This window comes from Ranitomeya imitator, chromosome 5 (genome assembly GCF_032444005.1).
Source record: "Ranitomeya imitator isolate aRanImi1 chromosome 5, aRanImi1.pri, whole genome shotgun sequence".
In the NCBI taxonomy this organism is placed as follows: Eukaryota; Metazoa; Chordata; class Amphibia; order Anura; family Dendrobatidae; genus Ranitomeya; species Ranitomeya imitator.
In genome coordinates, this window is record NC_091286.1 from 330,725,949 (window position 1) to 330,748,623 (window position 22,675).

The 22,675-nt window shown below is 43.7% G+C and overlaps 1 protein-coding gene across 2 annotated transcripts in view; it reads left to right on the forward strand.

Annotated features, from left to right (window-relative positions):
* Positions 1-22,675, forward strand: part of BACH2 (BTB domain and CNC homolog 2) — a 433,614-nt gene that overhangs the window by 190,030 nt on the left and 220,909 nt on the right. The window contains exon 3 of one of the 2 annotated variants that reach the window (XM_069726357.1): positions 17,582-17,738. The exons of the other annotated variant lie outside the window; for it this stretch is intronic. Within the exon in view, the coding sequence (XP_069582458.1) occupies positions 17,706-17,738 (33 nt within the window). The 5' untranslated portion in view covers positions 17,582-17,705. The remainder of the gene's footprint in view (positions 1-17,581; positions 17,739-22,675) is intronic. 2 annotated transcript variants of the gene reach the window in all.

Below are 22,675 nucleotides of genomic sequence, written 5' to 3' on the forward strand. Positions count from 1 at the left end.
AGGAGAAGAGGGATAGAGAAAAAGGACATTGTGAGAACCGGGTAGCATTAATCACTACCCAGAACAGGCGCAAAGACGGATACCGGATCCGTGGCTGTATTCATTATATATAATACAGCAACCGGAAAAAACGTGAGGTGATATCAGCTTCACTAGGGTCGGATGCAGCAACAGACACAGAGTTCAGCGGTACTCCCAGAGGGGGTAAACCGATAAAAGGACTCGGGTTGCCCGTCGAACCAGGACCCGGAGGGGACAGATTGGGCCGGCAGCCAGTTCACATACAGCAGCAGGGCCACACAGAAATTGCGCACAATAAGAGGCGAAGACCCCGGCAGGGTCAAAGTAACTCAGAGTTCCCATACAGACTCCGGTGACAGGACTGGTTGTAAATCCTTTTATGTTAAAGTAAACTGGTTAAACGTTTCAGTGCCTCAGTCTTTCATTTGGACAATAGCCATCTATCCAGGATCAGGATCGTCACCGCTGGGAGAACCTGCTGCTGATCAAGTAAGTGCCTGTCCCCTCATGATACCCCTTACATTGTGCATTGCCTGAGGCCACAGCACCGGGTCAAGCCACCCGTGACATCCCCCTCAAGAGACAGACTCCATTGGTCCGGTGCTGGGTATCCCGGTCTCCTGGGCGTCACAATTGGCGTCACGAACAGGATCTAGCCAGCCCGTATACCGGGTATTGTGTGCCGTGATTGGAGCCCAAAACTGTGAAAACTGGGATGAAAAATCTTGAAAATTGACTTTATTAAAGAAAAATCCATTCCCCATTGAAAACTATTGAAAGTGACTTTTCCCCATTGGTTATAATGGAGTAAAGATGGCCGCCATCCCCTGAGGTAATCACTTCATAACCGTTAGGCACGAGACTGTTAATTGAGCTACGCCATCACCTGAGCCCCAGTCTAACTGAAAAACTTCAGAATCCGCCATTACAGAGCGCGGTGGGTGGGAGCAGCAGGGGGCGTGTCATTGTGGGCGGCACCAAGCTGAGCGCTCTGACATCAGAGCAAGGGGAAAATCGATCCTGCTGCACAGCGGAACGAATCTACACTATCCCGACGGAAGCGGAGGACCGGAAGGGTCCGGATTAACTAAGGGGGCACAGTATGTCGCAGCACGGAGACGCCGCAGCACTCGGCAACGCTAATGCAGCTGAAAGACAGAGTGTCGATAGAGAGTCCGGCAGCGCAGCGGTGCAAGGAGTGGCGCCCATCATGCCGGTGCTGATGCCATATACCCCGGGTGGCCCATGGCTTCCAATGTATGAAGGTGAGCCTAATACCCTTGACGATTTCAGAGAAAAGATGCTGGCCCATTTTGACATGTTCCCTGTGGGTGAAGTTCAGCGTGTTAGTCTCCTGATGATGCAGTTAAGTGGCCATGCTAAGCGAGAAGTCACAGCATGGGCAGCTGATCTAAAAGGCACTGTTGAACGCATATTTGCTGGATTAAAAGCTACATTTGAAACCACGGCCAGCAGCAAAGCTAAAATACGATTCTTTAGTTGCAAACAAAAAGCTAATGAGGGCGTGAGATACTTTGCCTTAAACCTGCAGGAAGCCCTTAAATCACTTACAACCGGAGCGGATAAACTGCTAAGAGATCAATTTATTGAGGGACTCTACACCCCTTCTCACCGGGGGCATGTGAGCATGCTTGTTTTTAAGAACCCTGAATTGACATTTGCCCAATTAAAGGAGAGCGCTATACGTCTCCAGCTGGCAGAGGCACCTCGGGATCAGGATCCTGCGCAACCCATGGCAGAGGCACCTCAACAACAGGGAGTGCCAGTGACATCAGCTATGTCTGGGGCCATTGCTAAGCCCCTGGGGCCCAGTACTAATGAGGCTCTTCAACAAAAGCTTGACTCTTTAGCTGATGTTGTTGCTTCAATGGCTAAAACCATGCAGGAGATGAGAGGACACAAGATGGAGTTGGCAAACTGTAGAGAGGATGTTCCATGGATGAGACCCCGGAGATACCCGACATGGAGAGGACGACCCCGCGACCGCTACCAACCGGATGGACAGCCCATTTGCCGCCGTTGCCAGCAGCCGGGCCACTTTGCACGAGATTGTGATTTAAACGGGAATCCCCTGGGAATGCGGGCCGCTTCGCAGGAATGAACTTTCAAGGCCCAACACCCTGGCACGACAGGTACATCGGAGGACGACCCATTATCCCTATCGTGCTGGACGGAATTCCCCTCAACGCTTTGCTGGACACAGGTTCCCAGATTTCATCTATACCGTATATCCTTTATAAGAGGTACTGGGCTGATGCAGATATTGATAAAGGGCCCTCTGATGTTGAACTAGATATATGGGCCAGTAATGGTAAGTTGGTACCGAAACTAGGATTCAGGGAGATGACCATAAAGATTGGTAAAGTAGAACTGAAGAAACAGGGTATAATTGTTGTTCATGTTGACCGGCGGAACTGTGAACCAACTGTATTGATAGGAATGAATGTGTTAGAGAACTGCTTTTCCGAAGTCATTTCTGTCTTACAGCAAATTGTTGAAACTGCCCAATCCTGCCAGCAGAGAGTTCTCCGGAGGGAAATAAAAGTATTGATGTTAAGGCAACAGGTAGAAGTTGCAGGTGGAGAAATCGGCAGTGTGAGGGTAAGTGATCCAACGTCTATTGTAATCCCACCAAAAACAGAAATGCTGGTATGGTGTAGAGCAGCCATTGGTACTAAGGGACGAGATTATCAAGCCTTAATAGAACCAGTGTACACCGACAGCAGGCCCACTATACTCACAGCACGAGGGATAGTCGAGGTACATCGGGGACGAGTGCCGGTACGACTTTTGAACTGTGGAGAGGAAGAGGTCACTTTGCCAAGGTATGCTACAATGGCAAAGCTATATACTGTTGACAACAATGCCATCACAACCATTGAGCCCTTAGAACCAACCTGTCAGGTGGAAGGCAATGGCTCAGATGGAGAAATGGAGGATTGGTGCCAACAGCTACACGTGGGCATAAATTCAACACCTACCCATCAAAAACAAGGGGTGTATAGGCTAGTGACGGAATATGAACAAGTCTTCAGTAAACACCCATTGGACTTCGGACGGATAGAAGGGGTAGAACACACAATCCCCACAGGTGACCATCCCCCAATAAAAGAAAGATATAGACCCATACCGCCCGCTCACTATCAATGTGCAAAAGATATGCTGAAGGAAATGAAACAGGCCGGGGTAATAAGAGACAGCTGTAGCCCCTGGGCGGCCCCTCTAGTGATTGTCAAAAAAAAGGACGGAACCATGAGAATGTGCGTAGACTACCGGAAGATTAATAACATCACCCATAAAGACGCCTACCCCTTGCCTAGGATAGAAGAGTCCTTAACTGCTTTGAAATCTGCTAATTATTTTTCCACCTTAGACTTAACAAGCGGGTATTGGCAAGTCCCTGTGGCTGAGAGAGATAAGGAAAAGACGGAATTCACCACACCAATGGGTCTATGTGAATTTAATCGCATGCCGTTCGGACTCTGCAACGCATCCGGTACCTTCCAGCGGCTGATGGAATGCTGCCTCGGACACAAGAACTTCGAGACCGTCCTCCTGTACCTAGATGATGTGATCGTCTACTCAAAGACTTACGAACAACACTTAATAGACCTGGCAGAAGTGTTCGAAGCCTTATCCAGGTATGGCATGAAAGTCAAGCCATCCAAATGTCACCTTCTCAAGCCAAAGGTACAGTACCTGGGACACATCGTGAGTTCGGAGGGAGTAGCACCAGATCCCGAGAAAATAAGCGCCATAAGGGATTGGCCAAGACCTACCAGCGCAAAAGAAGTGAGACAATTCCTGGGATTGGTGGGTTACTATCGCAGATTTATAAAAGGATTTACCAAGTTGGCAGCACCCTTGCAAGACACCTTGGTAGGGCAGACGAAGAAACCTTCAAACCGAAACCCTCCTTTTCAGTGGAACGACGAAAGGGAAGACTCCTTTGAACAACTAAAGAAGGCACTAACCGGAGAAGAGGTTCTGGCATACCCAGATTACCATAAACCTTTCATCCTCTACACCGATGCCAGTAATGTGGGACTAGGAGCGGTGCTGTCACAAAAGCAAGAAGGTCGGGAGAAAGTCATCGCCTTTGCAAGTAGAAAGCTCCGGCCTACTGAAAGAAATTCAGAAAATTACAGCTCCTTCAAATTGGAACTACTGGCAGTAGTTTGGGCTGTGACGGAGCGTTTCAAACACTATCTGGCCGCTGCAGAATTTATTGTCTATACTGACAACAATCCGTTGACCCACCTGGACACAGCCAAATTAGGTGCGTTAGAACAGCGATGGATAGCCCGGTTATCTAATTACAACTTCATAATCAAGTATCGAGCAGGTCGCAAGAATGGAAATGCCGATGCCCTATCCCGGATGCCACACTTGAGAGATGTAGAAGAGGAAACGGGGGAGCTTGAAGAAATTGAACTACCAGCCTTCCATCGTCCCAAGGCAAAACATCATCAGTCAAGTACCTATCAGAAACAACAAGAGGTGAATTTTAATCCGTTAGCACACCATAGATGGGCTGACACCCAAGACAGCAATCCGGCTGTGAAGTTGGTGAAGGAACTGTTGACTGAGCAAAGTGCATATCCCTATGAGGATGCCCCAGAAGAGACGCATCAACTCTGGAAAGAGAGAGGCAAAATGTTCCTGTATCAAGGGAAGCTCTGTAGAAGATACACCAATCCGAAAACACATGAATTGGTTTGGCAGATTATTGTGCCTAAACAAGATGTGAAGATGGTCCTCGAAGCTTACCATAATGGTGCTGGTCACTTCGGTTGGAAAAAGTTAGAAGTACTTCTAAGAGAAAGATTTTATTGGGTCGGGATGAGAAAATCAATCGAACAGTGGTGCAGAAATTGTGGCCCGTGTAACCTCAGAAGAAACGATCAAAAGAACCAAAGAGCACCACTGCAGCCCATAATCACCAAACAACCACTTGAACTTGTAGCCATGGACCACGTGAAGTTGACACCAAGCCGGTCCGGCTATGTCTATGCCTTGACCATCGTGGACCATTATTCACGTTTCTTGGTAGTAGTACCCGTAAAAGATCTGACAGCAAAAACAGCAGCCAAAGCATTCCAAACGTACTTTTGTAGACCCCATGGATATCCGGAACAGGTTCTCACCGACCAAGGTACAGCCTTTGAATCAGAGATCTTCAGAGAATTCTGTAATATGTATGGTTGCAAAAAGATCCGGACGACGGCCTATCATCCACAAACAAACGGCTTATGCGAGAAGATGAACCATATTGTAATAGACCTACTAAAGACTTTACCTGAGACAGAAAGGAATCAATGGCCAGAGAAATTGCCTGACTTGGTGGATCTGTATAATCATGTCCCGGTGAGCTCCACCAACTGCACCCCAGCTTACCTTATGCGTGCAAGACCCGGCCAATTACCAATCGATCTAGAAATGGGAATTCTGAAACCAGACGCAGAAGTTCAAGACTCCAATTGGGATATCATACGGCAAAAGCAGTATCGCCAAGTGCAAGAGAGTGTGGAAAGAAGCCTTCAGCAAACTAGAGAAAGACAAGAGCGAACTTTCAACCAGAATGCTCTAGCGACCCCATTAAGACCGGGTGACCAAGTGCTCAAGAGAAATCGTCGAACCAATAAACTGGACAATCAGTGGGAAGCCGTACCCTACACAGTTTTACCAACAAGAGTGGATAATCCTAAAATGTGTCTCATTAGCAAAAACGGAGGCTTAACATCTGTACTAGTGTCACGAGACAATCTTAAATTATGTCCGGAAGCATTGAAAGAGCCAGACGTTGTCCAGCCAGAACCAGAAGTTATTCAACCCATACAGGTTCAACCAGTAAAGGAAAAAGAAGAGGAAGTGTATCACACCTGTATAGGAGACTTTCCCAAAACCCTACTAACATACCATGGTGCAGTAGTGGTTCCCATGGTGGCCTTTTACCCAACACCGAACCCAATACCAGAAGTCCCAAGACAGGAAGAGGCTGACCCCGTACTACAGGAGGTTCCAGGCCAGGAAGAACAGATTCCTGGTCAGAGTAATCCCATTCACGGTGGACTTGCCAACTCCATAGTCGTGGAATTATCTTTAGCAGAGCGGGCAGATACTACATCCGCAGTAGACAGTAGTACACCACATGAAGAGACACCGCTATTACGTAGATCACAGCGTAGTACCCAGGGTCAATTACCGGCCAGGTATGCAGATTACCAACTATAAAGCTCATAATGTGAATTGTATATATGTTATGCCGTATATAGTTAAACAGAAAATGTAGTATAGTCATTGCTATCAGTCTGCAACGTTTAAGCCCAGTGCCTACAGAGACTTGTCTGTATGAACTTATTGCATATTCTTGAACTTTTTATCAGCCCGGAGGCACTAAATCAAAGCTCCGGAAAGACTGCTTTTTGAACTTTGCTTTTTGCTCTTTTTGAACTTTCTTTAGACTTTATATTGATAACTCCGTTGGAAAAATGGAACTAAATTCCTGGACACTAAGTACAGTGCCGTTCCTAATACCTTCAAGGATAGAACTGTATTAATGGACGCTATTTGAAGTGACTTTTTACAGAACTCTATTTTTGTTTCCTTGAGTGGTTTTTGTAACTTTTCATTTTTAAGACTCTGTACATATTAATTGTTATTTCAAAATGTTATTGTCCCACAGTCCCGGAGTACTGTTCTTAACTAAGGGGGAATGTGGCACCCCTAGGGGTATTTGCCACAAAAATAGTTACTGACAGTAAGTACAAATACTAAAATAGCAAGACTGCACTACCACCTCCGGCCAGAAGGGGGAGCTCCAGAGACTCCCCTTGATCCATTCTGGTCTGAGAGAAGAAATGGCAGTTGGGCCAAGGAGCTGATGGTGAGAGGTCATACAGTTGAATCTCTAACAGCCCTGTGACTGTTACCAGGCCTAAATCACCGGCCTGAGGAGAAGAGGGATAGAGAAAAAGGACATTGTGAGAACCGGGTAGCATTAATCACTACCCAGAACAGGCGCAAAGACGGATACCGGATCCGTGGCTGTATTCATTATATATAATACAGCAACCGGAAAAACGTGAGGTGATATCAGCTTCACTAGGGTCGGATGCAGCAACAGACACAGAGTTCAGCGGTACTCCCAGAGGGGGTAAACCGATAAAAGGACTCGGGTTGCCCGTCGAACCAGGACCCGGAGGGGACAGATTGGGCCGGCAGCCAGTTCACATACAGCAGCAGGGCCACACAGAAATTGCGCACAATAAGAGGCGAAGACCCCGGCAGGGTCAAAGTAACTCAGAGTTCCCATACAGACTCCGGTGACAGGACTGGTTGTAAATCCTTTTATGTTAAAGTAAACTGGTTAAACGTTTCAGTGCCTCAGTCTTTCATTTGGACAATAGCCATCTATCCAGGATCAGGATCGTCACCGCTGGGAGAACCTGCTGCTGATCAAGTAAGTGCCTGTCCCCTCATGATACCCCTTACATTGTGCATTGCTGAGGCCACAGCACCGGGTCAAGCCACCCGTGACATCCCCCTCAAGAGACAGACTCCATTGGTCCGGTGCTGGGTATCCCGGTCTCCTGGGCGTCACAATTTTGACCATTTTTCCTTGTCAGAAAATAAATACAAAATGTATTGCTTGGAAATTCAGAGACATGTTGTCCTAAGTTTATAGAATAAAAGAACAATTTACATTTTACTCAAAAATATACCTATAAAGAGAAGAATCAGACAAACTGAACATTTTGCAGTGGTCTCTTAGTTTTTTTGCCAGAGCTGTATAAGATAGAATCAGGAGAGGAACAATCAGAAGAAAAGTCTAATGCTCTGAACACACATGCTGGATAGCAGGCTGTCACTCAAGTTGCAGGGGGAGTGATTATAGCGTGCTCACTCACTAGTGATTGGTGATTGTCACAGCCCGCTGCAACATTCCGATGGCTGGAGACAAAGGGCTTCCGGGAGAATAAAACTTTGTTTTCCTTGTAGCCTCGCTTCCAGTTACCACTAGACATGATTTATGTGTTATTTACCTGCAGATTACCCATATAAATAGCGTTTTTGAAAGTGATAGATTCCCTTTAATTTCAAATTAATTAAATGAGGCATTATTCCAGGTTGGGCAGACAAGGAGACATTTTTTACAGGTTGGAGGCATTACTGGTGGGAACACTCTCTGTGCGCTTTTGTGTTTTCAAGTTCTTTGGTGGTGTGAACAGGTTCCTACAGACTTGTTCGCTATGTAGGTGGCCCATGTGTTTTTGGTTCTATAATTGTTCTCTTGTTTCTACAAGACTGGGGAGTTCACCACTCCTCTGTGGGTCATTTGCATTGTAGCTGTTCCATCTCGCATGTTCAACGTGGATATTTTCTCTCTGAACCCTGTTCATACAGGTACTAAACAGATGATCAGGTTTTTAAATACATCAGATAGGGATTATATACATTAGACAGGACTGCTCTATTATATGTATACCTTGGCGATTGGTGGAGCAGCTTAACATACTTTTTTTGCAAAAAAACGTATTAACTAAATACCCTGTATTTTTTCATTTTTTGACTAGCACTTGCTTATTTACTGTGACTTTTTTACAACAGAGTATTTTTTTACCTCTCTGTGCGCTTTTGTGTTTTCAAGTTCTTTGGTGGTGTGAACAGGTTTCTACAGACTTGTTCGCTATGCAGGTGGCCCATGTGTTTTTGGTTCTATTACTGGTGGGAGGTACAGAGAAGGCATTGTTATTGGTTGGAGGCGCAGAAGATATATTATTAAAGTTTTGGGGCACAGAGGAAGTATTAATATGGGATGCATTGGTACTGATGTGAGACAAAGATAAGGCATTATTACTGGTTGGAGCCCCAGAGGATGCACTATTACTTGTGGGAAGCACAAATGAGGCATTTTTAGTGGTGGAAGACACAAAAATGACTTTGCATACACTTTATCACATTTCCGTGTTCTGTCTGTGATGATGCACACTGCTATCTTTCTCTTACTCTGCACGCTATCAAAATACCAAGAGTAATAGCAGAGCGGTGGGGTTTCAGAACGCCAGACTTCTCATTGGCCGGTAGTCAGGGAACAGAAGTGTCAGTAGGCTGGCCTGTGTGCTGGCAGGTTGCTTACACTGAACAACCCCTTACTGAAAAAATGGGATCAGTAATGTGAAGAAAGCAGTAGATGACCTTATTTGCTAATTGATCCATATCATAGATAAACTTTAAAGGGGGCCTTATTTAAGTTGTTTCTGACAGGTGTTAGGTGTCAGTGTTAAGCAACACAGTGAACTAAAATAGACTCCCAAAATCACAATATGGTCTTCTAATAATGTACACTTATATTTACTAATTTGCGCCAATATATCTAAATTTTAAATATGCCCCGTTTTGCACATATCACGCTTTGAGGATCACCAGCCATGCCCCATTTACACTTCAGTTGCCATTGGAGCTGTCCTTCAGTCCTTCAGTAGTTCCAGCCAATGATCGATCATGCAGCTGTGTTCTGGGACGTGTAGAATGGAGCGTCTACTGTGATGAATGATGTCATGGTAAACGGCGGAGCCACCTTCATTGCCATCTAGAGGCCATACTAGGAATAAGTTGTGCATGTGTTCTGGTAAGAAGAGACATGTATTGTAGGGTGAGCTGTATCTAGGAGACTGAGAGGAGAGATATACTGTAGGATGGGGCTGTATCTAGAAGGCTGAGGTGAGATATACTGCAGAAAGTAGCTGAAAATAGTGATTTACTACAGAAAAGGGCTGTATCTAGGAGGCCGAGAGGAGAGATATACTGCAGGAAGGGGCTGAAAAGAGTGATTTACTGCAGAATGGGGCTCTGTATACAGGGGCTTAGAAAATGTATTGCAGGATGGGGTTGTATAGAGGGGCTAAGATTTGTTCTGCAGTAGGGGACCCTAATGCCACTTTACTAATATAGATAACAGAAGATATAATCAGTCACTGTACATTATCATACCGTGTACAACAGCATAAGATGAAATCTACTTTTAGATTAGCTTAATGATAACTCAGATATTGGGCTGGTGAGAAGCACACAGGAAAGGGAGGAGTCTGAAGCATTGAAGAGAAGCAAGTGTTGCTGGGAAATGGAGTTTGAGCAGATAAGAATAGTCAAACCATTCTGCTAAGTGAATCTGTATGCACTAAGGGCAAAAAAAAAACCTTTATGTTGGGCTTAGTCTATATATTAACCATAGTACACATTTACTGTGCTTTGTAAAAAGTGATATGATTCTGGGAATAACCCTTTAACCTGTCATATTAAATACACAATCCAATCTGTGGGCTGCATATTATATAGCTATATGTTGATTAAATCTACTTTACTTTTTTATAAAGTAAAAACCTGAGGCTAAACAGTAATATCTGCCATTAACCTTCATTCTCAGTGTATGGTATCAGAGACATATACTGTAGGAGACTTGATACATTAGCTATGGACACCATCGCTGAAATAGCAGCATTCTGTTGTCACAAACTCCAAAATAGAGTGCCTAGAACTTTTTAAATGTCATTTCATGTTTGTTTTTGTTGCTTCTACCTTCCCAATAAACGCGTTCTCTCCTGAAGTAGCATGACTGGCCGCTATAGAGCGACCCAAACATGTGACCGTGTTGATATTTTGCTACACATTTTGGAGTGTGAATACTAAAGGAAAAAGCTCCTTTGTTCTGCAGTGGTGTGCTCAGATTTCATAAGGATGTGGCTTGTTTGCTTTTTGGATTACTGTGTTGACTTTTTCTACTCCATGAAAAGAATGAATTTATAAATGTAAAATATTTGAGAGGTGATGAATGGAATGTCCATGATCCCATCTAAGTTTAGTGACCTTTAGAGCAAAATGTCAAGTAATGCCAACTTTATATATATGAAAAAAAGTTTACTATGTACCATATGTACTGTAGCACTTTATCTGTATTTTATAATTTCATTTTTTTGTTTTTTGTTAATATGTGAACATTTTCTTTTTATCTAATGGAATATGGTGGAATCTTTCTCACTTTACAGTAAAGTTCAAAAGTCTTATGCGTCGTTACAAAATCCATCTACAGTAATGGTCTGGGTAAAACACAAGGAAAAGGGAAACAATGAAATGGCTCGGAAGTTTGGGAAAATTATGAAACATCACCAATCTTAAAGGGGTAGTTTGAAAGAAAAGTAAATTTAATTCCAAATCCCTATCTATTTGATGCCATTTAAGCTATTTTCCAATATGCTGGCTTAAAAATTCCCTACCGTTCCATAACTACACTGCAGGACACCAGTGACGTCACTTGCAGGGGTGACGCTGATTTCCTGCACGCTTGATATTCTGACCCCGCTCTGTTGTCGGCTTATTACTGAAGATCTAAACCGTCCACAGGACGCACTCTGTGGTTGTGCTCATCTCATAGTACACAGGTGATGGTAAATAGCATCAAGTCATAAAATTTCTTTGAGCTGCCGTTTGGGTAGTGGGCCAGTGACTTGTTATACACGATGAACTATTGGTATGTCCCTGCGTCCAACTGCCAGAACTGTAAATAATTCTGTGCAGTCAATGATCAGACTTTTGACTTGCGTAGTAACTTTTCTGAAGAAATCTAGCCCAGCCTCTGAAACGAGAGTCACTGATGACTCTTCGTTTCAGGGAAGGACCAGAGGCTGCAACAGTGACCGCTTCCTCTGCCCCTGATGACTCTTCATTTCAGGGAAGGAGCAGAGACTGCAATAGTGACCGCTTCATCTGCCCCTGATGGCTCTTCGTTTCAGGGAAGGAGCAGAGGCTGCACCAGTGACCGCTTCCTCTGCCCCTGATGACTCTTCATTTCAGGGAAGGAGCAGAGGCTGCAACAGTGATCGCTTCCTCTGCCCCTGATGACTCTTAATTTCAGGGAAGGAGCAGAGGCTGCAACAGTGACTGCTTCCTCTGCCCCTGATGACTCTTCACTTCAGGGAAGGAGCAGAGGCTGCAACAGTGACCGCGTCCTCTGCCCCTGATGACTCTTCATTTCAGGGAAGGAGCAGAGGCTGCACCAGTGATCGCTTCCTCTGCCCCTGATGACTCTTCATTTCAGGGAAGGAGCAGAGGCTGCACCAGTAATCGCTTCCTCTGCCCCTGATGACTCTTCACTTCAGGGAAGGAGCAGAGGCTGCAACAGTGACCGCTTCCTCTGCCTCTGATGACTCTTCCTTTCAGGGAAGGAGCAGAGGCTGCAATAGTGACTGCTTCCTCTGCCCCAGATGACTCTTCATTTCAGGGAAGGAGCAGAGGCTGCAACAGTGACTGCTTCCTCTGCCTCTGATGACTCTTCCTTTCAGGGAAGGAGCAGAGGCTGCAATAGTGACCGCTTCCTCTGCCTCTGATGACTCTTCCTTTCAAGGAAGGAGCAGAGGCTGCAATAGTGACCGCTTCCTCTGCCCCTGATGACTCTTCATTTCAGGGAAGGAGCAGAAGCTGCAATAGTGACTGCTTCCTCTGCCCCTGATGACTCTTCATTTCTTGGAAGGAGCAAAAGCTGCAACAGTGACCGCTTCCTCTGCCCCTGATGACTCTTCCTTTCAGGGAAGGAGCAGAGGCTGCAATAGTGACCGCTTCCTCTGCCCCTGATGACTCTTCATTTCAGGGAAGGAGCAGAAGCTGCAACAGTGACCGCTTCCTCTGCCCCTGATGACTCTTAATTTCAGGGAAGGAGCAGAGGCTGCAATAGTGACTGCTTCCTCTGCCCCTGATGACTCTTCCTTTCAGGGAAGGAGCAGAGGCTGCAATAGTGACCGCTTCCTCTGCCCCTGATGACTCTTCCTTTCAGGGAAGGAGCAGAAGCTGCAACAGTGACCGCTTCCTCTGCCCCTGATGACTCTTCATTTCAGGGAAGGAGCAGAGACTGCAATAGTGACCGCTTCATCTGCCCCTGATGGCTCTTCGTTTCAGGGAAGGAGCAGAGGCTGCACCAGTGACCGCTTCCTCTGCCCCTGATGACTCTTCATTTCAGGGAAGGAGCAGAGGCTGCAACAGTGATCGCTTCCTCTGCCCCTGATGACTCTTAATTTCAGGGAAGGAGCAGAGGCTGCAACAGTGATCGTTTCCTCTGCCCCTGATGACTCTTCACTTCAGGGAAGGAGCAGAGGCTGCAACAGTGACCGCGTCCTCTGCCCCTGATGACTCTTCATTTCAGGGAAGGAGCAGAGGCTGCACCAGTGATCGCTTCCTCTGCCCCTGATGACTCTTCATTTCAGGGAAGGAGCAGAGGCTGCAACAGTGACCGCTTCCTCTGCCTCTGATGACTCTTCCTTTCAGGGAAGGAGCAGAGGCTGCAATAGTGACTGCTTCCTCTGCCCCAGATGACTCTTCATTTCAGGGAAGGAGCAGAGGCTGCAACAGTGACTGCTTCCTCTGCCTCTGATGACTCTTCCTTTCAGGGAAGGAGCAGAGGCTGCAATAGTGACCGCTTCCTCTGCCCCTGATGACTCTTCCTTTCAGGGAAGGAGCAGAGGCTGCAATAGCGACTGCTTCCTCTGCCCCTGATGACTCTTCCTTTCAGGGAAGGAGCAGAGGCTGCAATAGTGACTGCTTCCTCTGCCCCAGATGACTCTTCATTTCAGGGAAGGAGCAGAGGCTGCAACAGTGACTGCTTCCTCTGCCTCTGATGACTCTTCCTTTCAGGGAAGGAGCAGAGGCTGCAATAGTGACCGCTTCCTCTGCCTCTGATGACTCTTCCTTTCAAGGAAGGAGCAGAGGCTGCAATAGTGACCGCTTCCTCTGCCCCTGATGACTCTTCATTTCAGGGAAGGAGCAGAAGCTGCAACAGTGACCGCTTCATCTGCCCCTGATGACTCTTCCTTTCAGGGAAGGAGCAGAGGCTGCAATAGTGACTGCTTCCTCTGCCCCTGATGACTCTTCATTTCTTGGAAGGAGCAAAAGCTGCAACAGTGATCGCTTCCTCTGCCCCTGATGACTCTTCCTTTCAGGGAAGGAGCAGAGGCTGCAATAGTGACCGCTTCCTCTGCCCCTGATGACTCTTCATTTCAGGGAAGGAGCAGAAGCTGCAACAGTGACCGCTTCCTCTGCCCCTGATGACTCTTAATTTCAGGGAAGGAGCAGAGGCTGCAATAGTGACTGCTTCCTCTGCCCCTGATGACTCTTCCTTTCAGGGAAGGAGCAGAGGCTGCAATAGTGACCGCTTCCTCTGCCCCTGATGACTCTTCCTTTCAGGGAAGGAGCAGAAGCTGCAACAGTGACTGCTTCCTCTGCCCCTGATGACTCTTCCTTTCAGGGAAGGAGCAGAAGCTGCAACAGTGACTGCTTCCTCTGCCCCTGATGACTCTTCCTTTCAGGGAAGGAGCAGAAGCTGCAACAGTGACTGCTTCCTCTGCCCCTGATGACTCTTCCTTTCAGGGAAGGAGCAGAGGCTGCAATAGTGACTGCTTCCTCTGCCCCTGATGACTCTTCCTTTCAGGGAAGGAGCAGAAGCTGCAACAGTGACTGCTTCCTCTGCCCCTGATGACTCTTCCTTTCAGGGAAGGAGCAGAAGCTGCAATAGTGATCGCTTCCTCTGCCCCTGATGACTCTTCAATTCAGGGAAGAGCAGAGGTTGCAACAGTGACCACTTCCTCTACCCCCCCTGATGACGATTCATTTGCGTATCCCATCATGCACTGGGATTCTAAAATGAAGCGTCATCACGCAGGACATAGGGAAACAAAATACAATAGCAGTTAGTGCAGCTAGGGAACGGTAGGGAACTTTTAAAGCAAGTATATTAGAAATAAGCTTAAATTCTGACATCAAATAGACAGGGAATTTACAATGAAATTTACTTTGCCTTCGGATCACCACTTTAAACATCATTCAAACAAAAATGTTGTTATACTTCTAACGCACAAGCAGAATCCATGGAAAGGGGAAAAAAGAGCAGATATTCAAGCTGCATCACTAACAATCTGATAGCTCCTTAAGGAATATTGTGTTATTTATTTTGTACGGATAACTATTAGGAATGAAATACTTAAACCAATTATTTGAATTTTTATGTCTTTATTGATAAAATTTAAATTTTACAAAATGTAGGTTAGCAGGAACACTGCATTACATGGTCTACTAATTACCAGTATCAAAGCTTATTTGGAGAACTAGGTTTGGATCACATGACTACCTGGGTTTGGATCCTGAGTTATCATCGGCAAAAAGTATGTTTATTCCATTGTATTTCAGTGGGTCTCTGGTATGTAATCCGAGTGCAGCAAGATGCAAGGGCAGAGACTTTGATTCCAGCTATGTGTCACTTGCTGGGCTGCGTATTGAGTCAGCAAAGTCAGTGTTTTATCAGCAGGAGATTATCACTATGGGACTAGGTGTCTTGTGCCTCCTAGTCAGCCTGCAGCTTTCTGATAACATACAAAGTACACAGAACGTTTCCAATAAGTGGTGTGGGCAAGGTTATACAGAACTCAGCATTCTGTGTACTCCTATATCTGCGGCCAAGAAAAAGTGATTGTGTCAAAATGACAGCATTTAGACAAGCAATTGTCACATTGCTGAAATCTGTCCCTGGTCTCTGTCCCTATATCATGCTGCTGTCATATTACATAGCAAAATCCTGCTGACGGATTCCCTTTAACTATGAAATTTTGGCTTTTTCTGAAATTACTCCTTGTGTGAGAGATCAGGAAATGATAAAGACATGGGTCTGACGGGTTCTTGAATAACATTTTCAACTCTCTAAAAAAAGGAATAAACGTTATAAACTATTTTTACTTTTTTTTTAAGTTTTATGATCACAGCATCTGGTTAATTGCTTAGTTCCTAGCAACACTTTGTCCATCCTGTGGTTGGCCACTAATTTATATGTTCGCTAGTAGAAACATCAAAAACTCTTCATTTACAAACATCATTGACCTGGGTTTCTGTAAAGGCGCAAACATAAAAACATTTAAAGAGAACACAATATGCAATATTTAAACAGTATTTTTCTTTTCCAATGTTAATTCTTTATTCCAGAAGTGTGTTGCGTTCCACGACCAAAATTCCCTCCCATGTGAGTTCATAGATCATTTGAACTATTTTGCCTGTGATATTTTCACGTAGACATCATAGAAAAGCTCTTTTGGTGTTCGTATTTCCCCCACCCTCGGTGACTTGTTTTCTACAATAAATAGTTTGTGTCTCTTCTCTTTCTTTCTGCATGAACACATTTTCAGTAGTTTTTGCCATCATGATTCAGTCAACTGACTGATAAAAAGAAATAAAATCAGTGGAAAATATTAGGTTTATATCTAAAAGAGGGTCCAAAATAGATTCATGTAAATTTTCTTGAGTTTCCATAAGAGAAGTCAATGGTTTTATCATGCGTTGTAAACCTGAAACACAAGTTCTTTAGCTGCTGTTTAATGTGACTTTCTGGGCATTTCAACACCTGTGATGTTCACCCAGTGATTTTCCATCAAAGAAAACCTGTCACTTTGATTTTCATAAACTAAATCCATTCTATAATATTCTAGTGCCTTGCTGTAGGTTCATCAATGTGTCCCTGTATAAATTGTTGTGTTGAAAATGAAGTTCTTAACGTACATTGGCTACATGATAGTTGGCCCTCAATAATCAAATGGGTGGTGCTCTTCAGGTCATAAAGTCTTACGCACCTACTGGTGTCCGTTGTATGTCCAACACCGTAATGAAAGGTGTACTGGCTCTGTTTTCAAAGGCTCAACAAAGAAAAGTAATCAGATTGCCTATTATTTTCCAGAAGGTCCAACTTGCTATCATTGAAGATCCCTTGGGGTTGAGGTGTGTCAAAAGACTTATCTTCCCCCACCCACAAGGCACTCCTTAATAGGTTTTTCTTCTTTCTCACTTTGTATACTATTGGAAAACCCCTTTTTCATTGTTCCTAAGGTGACTATCAGCAGCATCTGATGGGCAGCAGCCTCCACAGTTCCATCTGACAAAACCGTTCTGCTTGATGTAATTGTGAAGGCTTTGGTCCATAGACTGATGTGTGGGGGGACTCACAGCACTTGGCGCACAGGAGCAATGCCCGTCCAGGAGAGAAGCATGCACAATCTTGATACCTAAAATGAGTTGTCCAATAGTGCACATCCCCTGTACCTCAATGACCAAGTCTTTCAAGTACTGATGTACAGGGTGGGCCATTTATATGGATACATCTAAATAAAATGGGAATGGTTGGTGATATCAACTTCCTGTTTGTGGCACATTAGTATATGGGAGGGGGAAAACTTTTCAAGATGGGTGGTGACCATGGCGGCCATTTTGAAGTTGGCCATTTTTGAATGCAACTTTTTAAATGGCCCACCCAGGTGTATCCATATAACCCACCTTGTAGTATTGAATACAGGAACAATGTCATACTTGAACTAAGGGATGGCATGCATATACTGTATATAAAGAAAAAAATACTACTGTCCCAAAAGATAGAGAATTTGAACAGATTTGCAATGATGTTAATTTGATGTTAATGAATCCACGTTTCCAACATGCCACAAATCTATTTATTCTCTTCTAGAGCCTGGAGTGTCGTATCTGGACTACAAAACCCAGTCTTCCATGTTCCCACAATGACCTTCGCATGTGTTTATCAGCATGAAGACAGAGTGTCACACGAATAACTCTTCTGTGATTTCTGGAAAATGTATATTAATAGAGAGAGGCATCATTTAAAGGTAGTGTTTCTTTTTGCTTTCAGCATTTTGGATTTGCTTTTTGTTAATAAAATGATGCTTCTTTCTTTCTTTCTTTTTTTTTTTCATTTTTGTCTTCATTTACCAACACTGTTAAATTGCTATCTGTTATATGGTGTCAAAACGACAACCTTTTTTCACAATTCTTTCTAGGGAATATAGACATAATAATTGCTAGTCATTGACATTTCTTGTTTAGCCAGGTAATGCCATGTTGCCGTGCATGTTGCTGTAGATGGCTAGTTACGGTATTTATTCAGTGATCAGCCGATTACCAGACCAGCTTCTACGCATCCTATCCCTAAAATATGCAACCTTTTATGCTTATATTTTTATATATACATATGCGTGTTTTGTGTGTGTATATGTATAGAACTGGATAAATGTCCAAAATATATATATTTGGACATTTATCCATTTAGTAGACTGACATTTTTGCTTACAGGGGAAGGTGAGACCCAATTGATAAAATTCATTAGTAGCTTGATAATTTCCTGAACATGCATAGATTTTCTGTGTTCCACAGATCTTAAATATTGCTTCCTCCTAAATGTTAAAGAATACATTCTAAAAGCAAGGGGCATAAATCTTAATTAATTAATTTATAGGTATCGTTTGTACACCTCATTAAAATGAAAAATAAGCCACACATGAACCTTGTGCCTGCAAGTCTTTTAAGTCAACTGAATGCACAGTGCCATGGCGATCAAATGTTTTTCGGTTTCGTACTCTCATGAATAGTATTAGCAGCGTTTTCTTTTTTTCTTGAAAGAACATCCGATTTTATTGAAAAGCTGGTTTCTTTTTGACACAAGCGGTTGAAAGACTTGCGTATGGTACGGTATATTATGATCACTTTTCTTGGATGCAGTCTATGGAGTAAAAAAATGGCTAGTAAAAACCGCAAAATGTCCGCTCGTTCTACATCTGTGCACAAATAATAAATTAACACACGTATTAAAAGCATTTCTACCAACTTGCACCACTAAAAATGAATTCTGACTCATTGATAATTTGCTATTTCAATCATTAGGACTTTTATTAGTCACTGTTGGCTTGCAGTTTACTTAGTGACTCAGTTGGAGAAATGTAAATGCGATTGCTGAACACTGGCAGGAAGTGAGAGTTTTGAAACCTACTTAAAGGCAGACCACAGATTTTCATTCTTACAATTAGTTTTTACAGAAAAATGTGGTAGGACCAGTGGTGTAACTAGAGTCCTGTAGGCCCAGGTGAAAAATTTGGATCGGGACTGCTACCTCCATGTTGGTCAGAGCTATGGGCCACCGTAATAATGTACTCCGTCATAGCCCCAATCCTGTAAGTAGCTACTCCTTTTCCCTATAAAATCTGGGCTCTATTACCTAGTCCTTGTCAGAGTTAGCACTTGCTGCATGACAAAAGGAGGGAAAGAAGTTGGTTTGAGAAGGAGTGCTGGAGGAGGTATAAGTGACTGTTGTTTGATTTGTAGGCTTGATAATCCCTTATCCTTCCCAATTTGCTTTCTTCCCCTTCCTGCACACCCTGGTGCATTCCTATGTTATATGTGAGTGAATATTTTGTGTATGTGGAGTTTTCAGTTTACCCTTGTCTTTGTTGCTGTACTGTGGTGCCATTAGCACCCCATTTCCCTGAGGGAAGGGGACAGATAAAGGGCTATCTTAGGAGGTACAGGCGCATCTCACAAAATTAGAATATCATCAAAAAGTTAATGTATTTCAGTTCTTCAATACAAAAAGTGAATCTCATATATTATATAGACATATTACAAACATAGTGATCTATTTCAAGTGTTTATTTCTGTTAATGTTGATGATTATGGCTTATAGCCAATAAAAACTTAAAATTCATTATCTCAGTAAATTAGATTACTTTAGAACACCAGCTTGAAAAAATTATTTTAAAATCCAAAACGTTGGCCTACTGAAATGTATGTTCAGTAACTGCACTCAATACTTGGTTGTGGCTCCTTTGACATCAATTAGTGCATAAGTACGATGTGGCATGGAGGCGATCAGCCTGTGGCACTGCTGAGGTGTTACGGAAGCCCAGGTTGCTTTGATAGCAGTCTTCAGCTTGTCTGCATTGTTGGGTCTGTTGTCTCTCACCTTCCTCTTCACATACCCCATAGATTTTGTATAGGGTTAAGGTCAGGCGAGTGTGCTGGCCACTCAAGTACAGTGATACTGTTGTTTTTAAACCAGGTATTGATACTTTTGGCAGTGTGGACAAGTGCCAAGTCCTGCTGGAGAATGACATTTTCAAATCCAAAAAGTTTTTCGGAAGAGGGAAACATGAAGTGCTGTAAAATTTCCTAGTAAATGGCTGACTTTTGTCTTGATAAAACACAGTGTACCTATACCAGCAGATAACATCGCTCCTGAAACCGTCACTGATTGTTGAAACTTCACACTAGACCTCAAGCAGCTTGGATTGTGTTTCTCTCCACTCTTCCTCCAGACTCTGGGACCTTGATTTCCAAGGTCTAGTGTGAAGTATCCACAATCAATGATGGATTCGGGAGCCATGTCATCTGCTGGTGTAGGTCCACTGTGTTTTATCAAGACCAAAGTCAGCGCAGCGATCTACCAGGAAATTCTGGAGCACTTCATGCTTCCCTCTCCCAAAAAGCTTATTGAAGATGGAAATTTTATTCTCCAGCAGGAACTGACACCTGTCCACACTGCCAAAAGTACCAATTGCTGGTTTAAAAACAACAGTATCACTGTGCTTGATTGGCCAGCAAACTCAAGAATCTATGGGGTATTGCCAAGAGGAAGATGAGAGACCAAGCAATTCAGACGAGCTGAAGGCAACCTGGGCTTAACCTTGCTATTGTAGAAAATTGCGCGGGAGCCCACGCCGATTTTTTCCGCGATTTAACCCTTTAAGTTAATAGCTAGAGCGCCCAAATTTTGCACATACACACTACTAACATTAGTAGTGTGGAATATGTAAAAAAAAAGGGATATGAGATGGTTTACTGTATGTAAACAATGTCTCATATCATGTCGAGTCTGAGAAGGAGATAGGAAAAGCCGGCAATTGAATTACCGGCTTTTAACCCCTTCATGACCCAGCCTATTTTGACCTTAAAGACCTTGCCGTTTTTTGCAATTCTGACCAGTGTCCCTTTATGAGGTAATAACTCAGGAACGCTTCAACGGATCCTAGCGGTTCTGAGATTGTTTTTTCGTGACATATTGGGCTTCATGTTAGTGGTAAATTTAGGTCAATAAATTCTGCATTTATTTGTGATAAACACGGAAATTTGGCGAAAATTTTGAAAATTTCGCAATTTTCACATTTTGAATTTTTATTCTGTTAAACCAGAGAGATATGTGACACAAAATAGTTAATAAATAACATTTCCCACATGTTTACTTTACATCAGCACAATTTTGGAAACAAAATTTTTTTTTGTTAGGAAGTTATAAGGGTTAAAATTTGACCAGCGATTTGTCATTTTTACAACGAAATTTACAAAACCATTTTTTTTAGGGACCACCTCACATTTGAAGTCAGTTTGAGGGGTCTATATGGCTGAAAATACCCAAAAGTGACACCATTCTAAAAACTGCACCCCTCAAGGTACTCAAAACCACATTCAAGAAGTTTATTAACCCTTCAGGTGCTTCACAGCAGCAGAAGCAACATGGAAGGAAAAAATGAACATTTAACTTTTTAGTCACAAAAATTATCTTTTAGCAACAATTTTTTTATTTTCCCAATGGTAAAAGGAGAAACTGAACCACGAAAGTTGTTGTCCAATTTGTCCTGAGTACGCTGATACCTCATATGTGGGGGTAAACCACTGTTTGGGCGCACGGCAGGGCTTGGAAGGGAAGGAGCGCCATTTGACTTTTTGAATCAAAAATTGGCTCCACTCTTTAGCGGACACCATGTCACGTTTGGAGAGCCCCCGTGTGCCTAAAAATTGGAGCTCCCCCACAAATGACCCCATTTTGGAAACTAGACGCCCCAAGGAACTTATCTAGATGCATAGTGAGCACTTTGAACCCCCAGGTGCTTCACAAATTGATCCGTAAAAATGAAAAAGTACTTTTTTTTCACAAAAAAATTCTTTTAGCCTCAATTTTTTCATTTTCACATGGGCAACAGGATAAAATGGATCCTAAAATGTGTTGGGCAATTTCTCCTGAGTACACCAATACCTCACATGTGGGGGTAAACCACTGTTTGGGCACATGGTAAGGCTCGGAAGGGAAGGAGCGCCATTTGACTTTTTGAATGAAAAATTATTTCCATCGTTAGCGGACACCATGTCGCGTTTGGATAGCTCCTGTGTGCCTAAACATTGGCGCTCCCCCACAAGTGACCCCATTTTGGAAACTAGACCCCCCAAGGAACTTATTTAGATGCCTAGTGAGCACTTTAAACCCTCAGGTGCTTCACAAATTGATCTGTAAAAATGAAAAAGTACTTTTTTTTCACAAAAAAATTATTTTCGCCTCAATTTTTTCATTTTCACATGGGCAGTAGGATAAAATGGATCATAAAATTTGTTGGGCAATTTCTCCCGAGTACGCCGATACCTCATATGTGGGGGTAAACCACTGTTTGGGCACACGGCAGGGCTCGGAAGGGAAGGCGCGCCATTTGACTTTTTGAATGGAAAATTAGCTCCAATTGTTAGCGGACACCATGTCGCGTTTGGAGAGCCCCTGTGTGCCTAAACATTGGAGCTCCCCCACAAGTGACCCCATTTTGGAAACTAGACCCCCCAAGGAACTTATCTAGATGCATATTGAGCACTTTAAACCCCCAGGTGCTTCACAGAAGTTTATAACGCAGAGCCATGAAAATAAAAAATAATTTTTCTTTCCTCAAAAATGATTTTTTAGCCTGGAATTTCCTATTTTGCCAAGGATAATGGGAGAAATTGGACCCCAAATATT